The following is a 12,497-nucleotide window of genomic DNA, read 5'->3' on the forward strand; positions in this document are numbered from 1 at the left end:
ATAATATGAGATAATTAAAGGCACATGATTAATAACACCTCACTTCTTAATGACTGTTGAAGTAGGAAGAGCGTACTTAATTTTTTCACCTGTGAAGAAAATGACTGTTATATACCAAAGTCTGTTTTTAAGTCCTGATATATAAAAACACAGAATTGAAGTGGTGTACACTCCTTTTTCCCTGACTGTACGTTTCTGTTCAAATTTTGCCAGCTTGCTTGTCAAATCGTTGCAGATTCTTCTTGATACTCTTGTCAGAATTTGACCAGATATCATTCACTGCCTCCTTCAAGGCAAAAAATATGTCTCTACTTATTTTTCTGTTGATTTTACTTGCTGTTTTAGCTTGTTGCCTTCTTGTACGATATGTTACATGTGATCCTTTAAGACTTTCTTCATTCCCTGCATTTGAAGACCTTGGGGGATGCAAACTTTTGCACCGAACAGTTTGCTATCCTTCACAAGAACCTACACTCCAGCAGACTGGATAAACAGTTTAACTATAAAACATTTATTTCAGATTGGAAAAGCAATAGTTTAAATAACATTACTGTGAGTTGTCTTTAAATAAGTTGAAATAAGGGAAAAAAAAAAAAAAAGATATAAAACTTATTTTACATTTTCCATGATGTTTTGCACGAACATTCATTAGGACTTTATTAGGCACTCATGTGTTTAAAAGATGGCTGAGATGTTCAAGGCATTTTAATAAATATACGTTTGTGTTCTCTTCTATTTTGGGTTCTGCACCTGTTAAGTGAAAAAAAGTGAAAGTATATGAGTATAGATCAAGCTGTTAACATGATAGCAATACAAACTGTATATGAAATGCTTGAGTGAAAGTGAAATCAGTGAAGTATTCTTTTGATATATGTGTGTGGCATTGTGGGGAAAAACCAAAACATGTATCACTGTGGCTGATTTCTTGTAAACAGCTTTCTACCTGTAGTACACATAGTAGCGATGTCTATCTTATATAAGAAAACAATAATATTTGACCAAACATTACGTGGTAATGTTTATATTTAGGCTACGGTCTAACTTTGCCTTGGTGTCCGCAAAGAATCATGCAATTTATTAATCTATTTATTTGTTCAGTGCCTGCACTACTAGGTTTGGCCCTTGAGCAAGGCCCTTATATACCCTCTCTGCTCCAGGGCCACTGTATCCTGGCTGACATTGTGCTCTGACCACAGCTTCCTAAAAAGCTGCGATATGTGGAAAAAAAATAAGAATTTCACTGTGTTTTAATGTATAATAACAGTTTTTGGTTTTGTTTCATGACAAATAAGGTATTCTTCTAAAGACACACTGATAAATGCGGTCATTCAAATAGCCTAAAATAAATCTCACGATCTTCTGGCATTTTTACACACAACAGTCAGCCAAGGAGAGGAATCTGAGACTACAGTAGGCACAATATGGACAGCTGAAGACTGGACAAATATCAAGAGACTAGCAGAAAATATGGCAGCTTTTCCCAGGCTTTTAACATACAAAATAAACTCCACAACTACTAAAACTTAATACTGATAAAAGCAAGCAAACAAACATGTGTGTGTGGTAAGTCAAACCTTTCTTAGAGAGGGTGTATGCTCCGTCCACTTTCAGTCTGATGGAGGGACACTTCAGAATTGCTTTTGCCTTTAAAATCGAAGTCAAATGTATTTAATAAGAAAAAACACTTTTATTGTCATCAGCAAAATAAATATCTGGGTCCAATTCCAACATTTAATATTAGACATGATTGATTAATTGGTCAAATTTGAGCTATGTAGTTATTTCCACACTGTCGATGTCAAAATAAAATTAGAGGCAAAGATCTGCATCCCTTTGTCACTTGTCAGAGTAACAGACGATGAATACCTTCTGATAGTTGTGCAGTAAAGCCCACAGCGCTGACGCTCCGAGAGCACGAACGTTTAACGAGTTGCTTTCCAAACACGACACGAGCAGCTCTACTGCTTTATCTGTGTGATGATGAGAAAATGACTTAAGTGCTTAGGTTAAACATGTATAGAAAATGATCTATCTGTCTACATCGCAGATATCAAGACATGCACAGAACTGATAACGCTCTACAAGAATCTGGTATCTACAAGTGTCATGGGCTCTTCAAGGTTTTCCGAAGCTGTGTCCCAAACCACATACATATTCACTATTCTACTTCATTTTGTAGTGTAAATAGTGAGTAGTGTGTTCAAACAGACAAAGTGCACTTCAAGTACCAGGATGTGCAAGAGGTATGGCATTTTGGACACTTCATGCACTCAACAGTTGCAGCTTTGCTTACGCAGATAAATAGAGACACTGTATAAAATTTCAAGATGGCCGACAACACTGGTAAACAAGACTTTTTACAAAAATGTTAGGTGATTTATTTTTCAACATTTTTTAATGGCTATTCTGCTAAATATACTTCTGCTTGCTAAAAAAAAAAAAAAAAAGTCCAATAGAGACAATACTTCTAAAATTCATACACTAGATGGTACAGTGCATAATGTAAGTGAATACTGATTACTATGTCATTTGGGACACAGCTCAAGATTTATATTGTAATGATATTTATGTTCTTTTTTTAAAAGTAGACTACATTCATGGACATGCAGGTTTATTTCCTTACAATACCCACAATACTATTTGTCTACCTAACTACTACTAGCCGCACTTAGCCTCGGTTCCTACCGCAGGCGAGGACTCTGGGTTTGTTTGCTGAGCAGAAGCATATGTTATGAAGGATGAGCAGAGCCTTGTATTTGTTATCTCCATGTTTGCCCTGAGCCAGATCAGACAACATCTCCAGAGCTCCTCTCATCTTCATGATCATCTGTTGACCGTCTTCCTCGAAAGAGATGTTCAGCAGCAGCTGGAGCCACTGAGACAGAACCACTGCTGCTGTGCTGCTTTTACTATTTTTACTGCTCAACCGAGGTGTCGGAAGGGACAGGAAGTGCTGCAGGAAGTTGCTCTACAAAGTGGAAGAGAAGGGAAACAAGATGTTTGGTTGAGGTCAGATGTTTGGTTACAATTGCGAGGTGGAAGTATGTATGCTTCAGTCAAGCTCAAAGTTCCCAGAATCTTTCTGGGATTTTCTAGAAAACATCCCTTCTCCATGATATTTCAGTTCTTACCATAAAAAAATAGACAGACATTTATTCATTCATTTAAAATTACATAGAGGTACATAGAGAAAAGGGAATTGTAATGATGGACACACACCTCTTAAGTAAAACAGCAATTTTGATTCTTAAGCAAACCTAGAGATGGATTTCACATAAATTTAAATGAAGCTGAATAACTAAATAATAGCTCAATTTAATTCATTTAAAACCAATATAAGGTGTGTTTTAGCACTGTGTTCTCTGACAAGACACACATGATTGAACCTTCAAATGTGCCTGAAGTGAGGAGGCTTTGAGAACGGCTCTCCTTAAAATTCGATCCGAAAAGAACAAATAAAGCAGCTTCCTCTTACATGGACCCAGTCATATCACAGTATGTTGTACCAAATATTGTTCCGGGTGTAAACATACATTTAGCGTAACGTGCAGTGTACCTTCTGTAGGAGGCCTCTGCAGTCTCTGGAGATAGCCAGATTAGCGAGCAGAGAGAAAGCAAGCGCATGGATGCTGTTATTGTCAGGAGGAACCTGTGACGCCAACTTCAGCACTGCCTGCATCAGAGAGATCGTCACAGGATTTCTAGGTAACGTAGCGTGAGATGAACTACCGCATACAGCACTGCATGCTATGAGAGAGAGAGAGAGAGAGAGAGAGAGAGAGAGAGAGAGAGAAAGAGAGAGAGAGAGATAGAAAGATCAGAGATGAAACATGACTAAGCGGAGCAGACAATAGCAATGAATCTCTAATGAATAAACCTCTTGAAGCTATGCTGTTACAGTAAAATAATCAATGACTGGCTTAATGTGATGTGCAAAGCTATGGCGCTCTTTCTGCCCCGCAGGTGATTTCACTTTTCTGTAGCAAAGTGTTTAATGTCTCTTATACCACATTTGTCAATGAGAACAATCTTTCTTACTTTAATTGTTTATAGAGACACGTAACATCAACAGTTGCTTTCTGTAATCACTTTCGATTGGATTTAAAATGACAGAAAAAAATGCAGCTTGTTAGACAGAAACCACAAAATCCAACATCCTCACTTTTGAATCTTTAAAAAAAAAAAAAAAAAAAACTTTACCTCTGACTGAACTTTACCTCTGTCTTGGGAAAAAACAAATCAGCATAATTTTCATTCATTCATTCATCTTCTACCGCTTATGCGAACTACCTCGGGTTACGGGGAGCCTGTGCCTATCTCAGGCGTCATCGGGCATCAAGGCAGGATACACCCTGGACGGAGTGCCAACCCATCGCAGGGCACACACACACTCTCATTCACTCACACAATCACACACTAGGGACAATTTTCCAGAGATGCCAATCAACCTACCATGCATGTCTTTGGACCGGGGGAGGAAACCGGAGTACCCGGAGGACCCGAGAACATGCAAACTCCACACACACAAGGTGGAGGCGGGAATCGAACCCCAACCCTGGAGGTGTGAGGCGAACGTGCTAACCACTAAGCCACCGTGCCCCCCTCAGCATAATTTTATGACTTTATATTTATATGCCTTATGTAACACATATCCTGTATAATTTATATTTCTTGCCACACAATTTATTAATTTGTTACTAGTCTTGGTTTAAGTGGACATACATACAAGTCATTTTAAAGAGTTGTTACTCATTCAGTACAGATAAAATCATCATCATCATCATCATCATGCAGGGATGGAAGTGAATGTATCCTCTACAGTCATTTGTGTGATGGAGAAAAGGATTGCAGGGACGGATCAGATGAGAAGGGCTGTGAACGGCAATGTAAAAAAGGGCAATTTCAATGTGCTCATGGGAGGATGTGCATAGACAAGAAGCAAGTGTGTGATGGGACTCCTCACTGTCAGGATCGCTCTGATGAACTGGACTGCTTTACACGAACCAAGAGCTGCAGCCATCGCTGTGACAATAAGACTCGGTGCATCCCTGATAACTTCCTGTGTGATGGGGAGAGAGACTGTGTAGATGGAACAGATGAAGCAGATTGCTCTACTAATCATGGAGCTATGATGAACAGAAAGGCCTCTTCTGAAGTAGGGTCAATAGATTTATCAGCTCACCCTCCAGAGTGTAGAAGCCCCTCAGTGTTTTGTGAAAGCACAGCCTCATGTATGTCTCCAATTCAACTCTGTGATGGAAAGTTGGATTGTCCTGATGGTTCTGATGAGCTCTCTTGTATAGATCCGTGTCTGAAGATAGGTGACTACCTCTGTAAGAACAGGAGGAAGTGTATTGAGCAATATCTGGTGTGTGATGGATGCTCAGACTGCTCTGATGGGTCTGACGAGATGGAATGTTCTGCTGCTGCAATGCCAAAAGAAGCAGCTGCCTTAAAGTGTCGTTTAGGCTCAAAGCTCTGTAAAGATGCTAGTGACTGTGTGTTGAACACCCATGTGTGCGATGGAGAGATCGACTGCAAGGACTTCAAGCTGTACTAGAATTGTGGGTTTAACAACAGAAGGCGACTAAGATTCAGGTTGAACGACAAAACTAGCAAAGACAACGACAATAACTATAAGCTGAAGGAAGTGCATCACCCTGTCTAATAATAACAATGCCAAATCTGTATAATTCATGAAAATGAGCAAAGTGTGTTGAATACTGACTTTCTGTACTAACACCTCCTACCACTTGTTACTGAGCTCTCAAAGGTGAAGTGCAGTATGAGAGAAAATTCATACGCACCTCCAAATAGGTGAGTTGCATCACAGGTGTAAAGCCACATCCTGTTTTGGCATTGTGTGTTCCATGAGCTCAGGCATCATTGCTACACTCACAGCAAAAAAAAAGCCCAAAAAACCCTAAAGTGTAACTGATATAAATAGCAGTACTTATGGCGTTTACTCTATTGCACGCTTGCTAGAATGACAACATACTAAAGCAATATTTAAATGAACTACACAAATTAGCTTCTATTGTTGAGTTAATGAGGCCTTTTCACTTCCATGGCTCATTATGCAGCCTGATCGCTCTTTTGACTTATCATTGTAGTCATATATATATATATATATATATATATATATATATATATATATATATATATATATATATATATATATATATTTTTTTTTTATTTTCTTTTTTTCTTTTTCCTAAATGTGACAAATGTTTTGTACTAAACTCAAATTTCATAAAATATTAGTTCTTAAATGTAGTCCGAACTGAAACGCTTCCCATTCAAATGATTCACATGAGTGATTTTATTGCTGCAAGTCACGAGCTGCTGTAATATGAAGTCATCAGTAGGAGTTCCTACTACTGGTTGCCATAGTAACAGCATTTATCATAGGGTGTCGAATCTAGCATTCCACTCGACAACAAATCGGTTCTCTCGCCATTAAAATAAAACGTTCTGGAGGGAGATTTGGCATTTGTATATAAAACTCAGCAGTGTATATGTAACTGCGTCGAGAAGCGGTGTGTTTCTTGCTATGCATCATGTGCCCATGCTCTGCCGTCCGAGTCGCTCCGTATTTCCATGACGTTCAACTTTACTCAATTTTGTCAAGGTATTGGACACAACATCTAGTCACAGACAGTCACTGGTCATGTCGGTGGTATTCGGCTGATCTCACTGAAAATGATTAGGTTCTGGTTGCTTCGTCACTGTAAGTGTGAATGTAGCATTAACCTTTTGTCCATTGTCTTAAAGGGTTCAGTGTTTGGTGAAATATTCTCAAGGATTTGTACAGTTGAGATGGCACAGTGTATACTTCTGTAAAGCTGCTTTGAGACAATGGGAATTGTTAAACGCACTATACAAATACATTGAATAAGTTGTAGGCTCAGAAAAGCAGTAACATAAATAAATATATAAATATATATATATATATATATATATATATATATATATATATATATATATATATATATATATATATATATATATATATAAAAATGTCTTTTGAAATTTAAAAATTAAAATCTCTTTTCGGAAACAGGTTTGTTGAATACTGATGACCATCTGATATTTATGTCTTCACAATCTGCTAAGCTTTTTTTTTGTTTGTTTGTTTTTTTAGCTGATGCTCTTCCCATGTTTATATGGTAACCACAATAAAATATAATGAAGTATTAGTATAAATAGATTATAAAATTAAATGTAACAAGAGAAAAATGTCATTTATGGTAACAGTACTCGCATATTTATTCCTTAAATACTGAATATAACAGGCTTTCATTTCATTTGTATTAGAAAACGCTTAAAGATTAATTTAAGGTAACAAATTTAAGGAAAGTAAGCACCCTTAACTACCCACACAAGCACACGTTCCCCTACCAAATGTAGGTTGTGTCACGTGCACTATAGTGTACATTCTCTTACATTTGAGGGTAGAACTGTTGAGCCTCTGCTGCAGTGTTGAGCGCATCTGAAACTCTGCACTCACGCCAACAGAGTCGCTATTGTAGCCTCTAGGTTTATGTCAGTTATTTACACAGAAGCTCTTACAGTACTGAGTGATGAGTCAGATCGCTGTTGCAGAGAGCTACGTGTATACTGCATTAGCATTCACGTCTATTTTCTTTCTTATTTAGAACTGTAATATTGACTCCCTAGCAACGTTAAGACCCTCTGCAGACACATGGATTTTGAAATCCATAATCTATCTTCTCTTCAGCTCAGTGATGTAGCAGAGACTTTCCCAGGATTGTCATATGATTGTGTGTAAATAAGACATTAGGGAAAAGGTACACAATAACTTTCACCTTTCAAGTTTGCTGACACTTTTTAACATGCTTTAATGAACACGCCATGTTTCTGATGTAATGTTTTTTAGCAGCGCTTCAATTCCTTTTGTATCTGTAGATATGTTTACAGTACATGTGCTCAATTATTCAATCCAAATGAATTCAATCTGATTGCAGATCAGGAATACCGAAGGGAAGGGAAGAAAATATTGGACGTGTGTTGGCAGATGCCCTTATCCAGAACGACTTACAGCTTCTCTGGCCACTATCAATGAATAAATAAATACTGATTCACTAGATCAAGGACTAAGAATACCATCAGTCTAAAACTCCGTTAGGAGGAAATATACATTTACGGCATTTGGCAGGTGAACTTATCCAAAACGACTTACATTTTTATCTCATTTTATGCACTTGAGCAATTGAGGGCCTTGTTCAGTGTCTAGTCTATAGATACGTTTTGTAAAATACTAGGGACTCAGTTGTTCGGACATCTTGGCATAAATTCGTTCCACCAACTAGGATGGAAGAGAAGAAGAGTCCAAGGCGTACATTTCTTGTACCATGAGAAATGGTGGTGTGTAGGGTTGCGAGCACTTCTGCTGTTTTGTGATTTGGGCTTGTGGTATGCTGTTCTACAGACCCGATGAATTGAACTGATTTTCTTCTGCAACTAATAATTTGTCTTTACATGGCTATTATTTTCTTATTTAAGGTGTAACGGTGACACGTCATCCTTTAAGAAAGAGAACGCTGTAATCAGTCGTATTGCTGGGTGTCAGTGTGATAGCGCTGCAGCCTTTCAGCTCCAGAGTCCCTGCTTAGATTCATGCATGAATATCAAATTTGAGTTGTTTAAGAGGAATAAATCATTTTCAGATGTTCTGTTACAAATAATCATGATTATTTTCTTATATGAGTCACGTATTTTCCTGGCATTACAAGGCTGGATATGAGTCACACACAACGATCGACATGACTTGAGTTATGTTTAAGGTTTGCGCCTCACCTGCGGCACAGTTGGCCGTGTAGACGCAGAGGAGCTCTAATGCTGCCATCATGCTGGCGTCGTTCAGAAGGAGCCACGGCCAAAGAGACAACACGACTGAGGAGAGTTTTAAATCCGTCGCTACTTCCTGAGAGGGAATAGCAGATATGAACACTTTTAATGATGGAAGTATTATTTCTTATTGTATTCGGCATTATAAATGTTCAGGTCTGTAGAAGTTTTAGCTTGCTGTTTAACTGCTTGATCACTGCTATAACATACAAGTGACTGAATACTGGTTTCAAAAAATACAAACACAAAAATAGCATGCTAGAACAAAAGATCTGTACAGGACAAATACATAAAGCAGTTACCTACTTTACACTCTTTATTTTGATACAGACAGTTCCTCAGGATCTCCAACAACATCCTGAGCTCCTTCATGCTGTTCTCCTCCTAGGTAGTGACAACCAAAATCACTGAGTATAAAAGCTTACATATGTGAGAAAATCTGAGGAAAACCTGTGTATAATACAGTGCTAGTGCATGTACTGCAGGTATAATGTGTCACGTGTGTAACGGGTACAAAAGAAATAAATCACACCTAGAGAAAGCGCCATCAGTGTTCTTCTGTATCCATGAGCAGATGACTGTCTAATGGCTGTCTAGTCACGGCCATGTGACCGCCTAGCGCGACTGTCCACTGACCGCCTAGCGCGACTGTCCACTGACCGCCTAGCGCGACTGTCCACTGACCGCCTAGCGCGACTGTCCACTGACCGCCTAGCGCGACCGTCCACTGACCGCCTAGCGTGACCGTCTACTGACCGCCTAGCGTGACCGTCTACTGACCGCCTAGCGTGACCGTCTACTGACCGCCTAGCGACTGCTGCTCTCTTGGACCTGCAGAGTGTGGTGTATAGTCAAGCTTCATACAATTGTTTTTTTGTTCTGTTTTACACCTATTTATGGTGAGCTTCCATCATACAAATGTGTCAATCGTTTCAATAGACATTATAATTTATTCATATAAACTCGAGCTGGAACTATTGTCAGAGCTGCTGTTATAAAAAAAATGAATAAACTGTTTGACCAATCAGATTCCCAGATTTCCTTTTTCTTGTTTTGTTCTGTTCTTTCACGCTGAAAGAAGACACATTTTATACTATTAGGCATTTCTAAAGAGGAATTAAAGTAGGAAACAGTTATGTGTGGTGTGATGTACTGTACACACTATAAACAGCACTCGCAAAAATGAGGAAACTTGTGCTAACCCACAAGTGAAATCACACCATGTGAAGTGGCGAACTAGCAGTATGGATTTTACCACCTACGCACACTTGCACACAAACTTCTTTTATTTTTACCACACACACCCGCACACCCTATACAGACATACAAACCCTCATACACAGACGCGCACATACACAGACGCACGCACACATACATACATACACAGATGCACGCGCACACAGGCACAGACGGAGACACACAGGCACGCGCACAGACGGGGGACACACAGGCACGCGCACAGACAGAGGGGCACACAGGCGTGCGCACAGAAGGGGGCACACAGGCGCGTGCACAGACTGGGCGGACACAGGCGCATGCACAGACGGGGGGGGGGACACAGGTGTGCGCACAGATGGGGGGACACAGGCGTGCGCACAGAAGGGGGGGGCACAGGCGCACGCACAGACGGGGGCGGACACAGGCGCATGCACAGACGGGGCGGACACAGGCGCGTGCACAGACGGGGGGACACACAGGCGCGCGCACAGACGAGGCCGGACACAGGCGCATGCACAGACGGGGCGGACACAGGCGCGTGCACAGACGGGGGGACACACAGGCACGCGCACAGAGGGGGTTACACGCGCACAGACAAGGGGCACACGCACAAAGACAGACAGACAGACAGACAGTCACACGCACACAGGTAGACACACAGACACAAAGTCTGGTTACCTTTTTCTTGTGTGCAGTCTTGCCCGGCCTTACAGACTCCAGGTGAAGCTGAGAGTGGAGCTGCTTCATCTGTTCCACACAGCTGTCGAGAAGCCCCGCTAAAAAAAAAAAAGCAAATTGAACGGATTAGATTCAGACAGTCACATAATCTAGATTAAGAAATAAACACAGAAATGTTCATTTTTGACACATTTTTAAAGCCATGACATTACATCAGTGCTGTAAACAGTCTTAGATTATATACCAAACATGATCTAAAGCAAAATCTGAAGGAAGCCATAGAATACAGTACAGTATTCTACATCCAGACATGGTAAGGAGGCAGTTTGGTCATTTCTAGTATTTTTAGACGAATCAAATCGAAGCATGTCTTCTCTGAAAAATCTCTAAAATGTATTTCACCGTCTTGGCCACTCGCAACAACTGCATTATCAAAAGCTCCGCCCACTGTGTCCATGAAAACCTAGATGTTAATATATGGATCGTTTTTCAGTCAGACTTCCTTTATAAACCACTCGTACTACGATGGATACCAATTGAACAACACTGTAGGTTTAAACTTCCTTTTCTCTCAAGCAACTGTAGATAACTTGCATTGTCATTGCAAAAGGATTTACAGAGAAATTTGTTTATAAAGGATAAGCATGATTGCGTGGTATTTCCATGACCGAATTAAGAGCGCTCCTTAAAGACGTTCTCTTCGAGAGAGCGTCTTGAAATGATTCAATAATTAAGTATGGAATAAATAAATAAATAAATAGACTCCGGCAATCAATCAAAAGCTACATTTAAGCTTTTATTAACATGCAGATTTAGGTATACTCATTTGGATGATGCCTTTGGAAAGGTTCCAATCCTAACAGTAACATAAAATACAGACGTTTAAACAAAAGTTAGACGTTATTCAAAGATCATATCGTTCACTTTATTAGGAACTCGTGTACACCTGCATTTAATCATCCAATCAGCCAATCAAATGGCAGATACAATGAAAGTGTCTGAGTTTTGTTTAGAAACTTTGACCTTGTTGCTATTGCCAGATGGGCTGGTTAGAGTAGTACAGAAACTGTATATCTTGTGGGGTTTTCATTCAAAACAGTCTGTAAACAGAATTAAAAACACCCAGTTTCACAGGTTGAAAGACCAGATCCAAAGGCCAGAAAGAATTGAAAGAATGGCTTCTGTTACTCCATTAAGCCCTCCTTATACAACCACGGAGAGGCAACAAAGCACGTCAAAGCAAAATCCGAGACGTGTGCGTTTTAAACCGGCTTTAAGCTGTCAGGCAAACATGCGTTCTTTCTCCTTTCTTGTTTGATGGTACTGCGCTGTTGATTTGCTGAAGATATCGTTGGTTACATTCCAGCCGTTCCACTGGAAAATCTCATCAGATTTAACTGGCGAGTACTGATGTGTTCCAATTTAAGAGTCTGTCATGTTCCGATATGCAAATGAAGCCCATGCGACACAGGCTTACAGGGCGAGTGTGTAGGCTTGGGGAACGTTTCAGTTTGCATTCTCATTAAATCTGGAGTTCTTAATAAGAGCGGAAGTGTAGGCGTTTCTGTGAGGCTTTTTTTTTTAATGTATTTTTTTTTTAAATCAAACCCACATCAAATTACATCAAGCACTCCATTATTCAATAGCAGTCTTTAAAATCTGTCCAGTTCAGTACATGTTCATTTTAGTATAGTTTATTAGGAGCTTGTTTTAATCGATACGTAAGCTGT

General features: G+C 39.7%; 1 protein-coding gene across 3 annotated transcripts in view; it reads right to left on the reverse strand.

The window, feature by feature from the left end:
• Nucleotides 1–406: 406 nt before the first annotated feature.
• Nucleotides 407–12,497, reverse strand: part of rttn (rotatin) — a 51,429-nt gene continuing 39,338 nt past the window's right edge. For all 3 annotated transcript variants that reach the window (XM_060861793.1, XM_060861792.1, XM_060861791.1), the window contains exons 42-49: nt 10,768–10,865; nt 9,178–9,255; nt 8,821–8,947; nt 3,557–3,747; nt 2,686–2,968; nt 1,867–1,970; nt 1,575–1,644; nt 407–750 (exon numbers count right to left, since the gene is read on the reverse strand). In XM_060861793.1, coding sequence (XP_060717776.1) covers nt 668–750; nt 1,575–1,644; nt 1,867–1,970; nt 2,686–2,968; nt 3,557–3,747; nt 8,821–8,947; nt 9,178–9,255; nt 10,768–10,865 — 1,034 coding nt within the window. In that variant the 3' untranslated portion in view covers nt 407–667. The remainder of the gene's footprint in view (nt 751–1,574; nt 1,645–1,866; nt 1,971–2,685; nt 2,969–3,556; nt 3,748–8,820; nt 8,948–9,177; nt 9,256–10,767; nt 10,866–12,497) is intronic.

The sequence above is a fragment of the Tachysurus vachellii genome, chromosome 25, assembly GCF_030014155.1.
Source record: "Tachysurus vachellii isolate PV-2020 chromosome 25, HZAU_Pvac_v1, whole genome shotgun sequence".
NCBI classification, from domain to species: domain Eukaryota; kingdom Metazoa; phylum Chordata; class Actinopteri; order Siluriformes; family Bagridae; genus Tachysurus; species Tachysurus vachellii.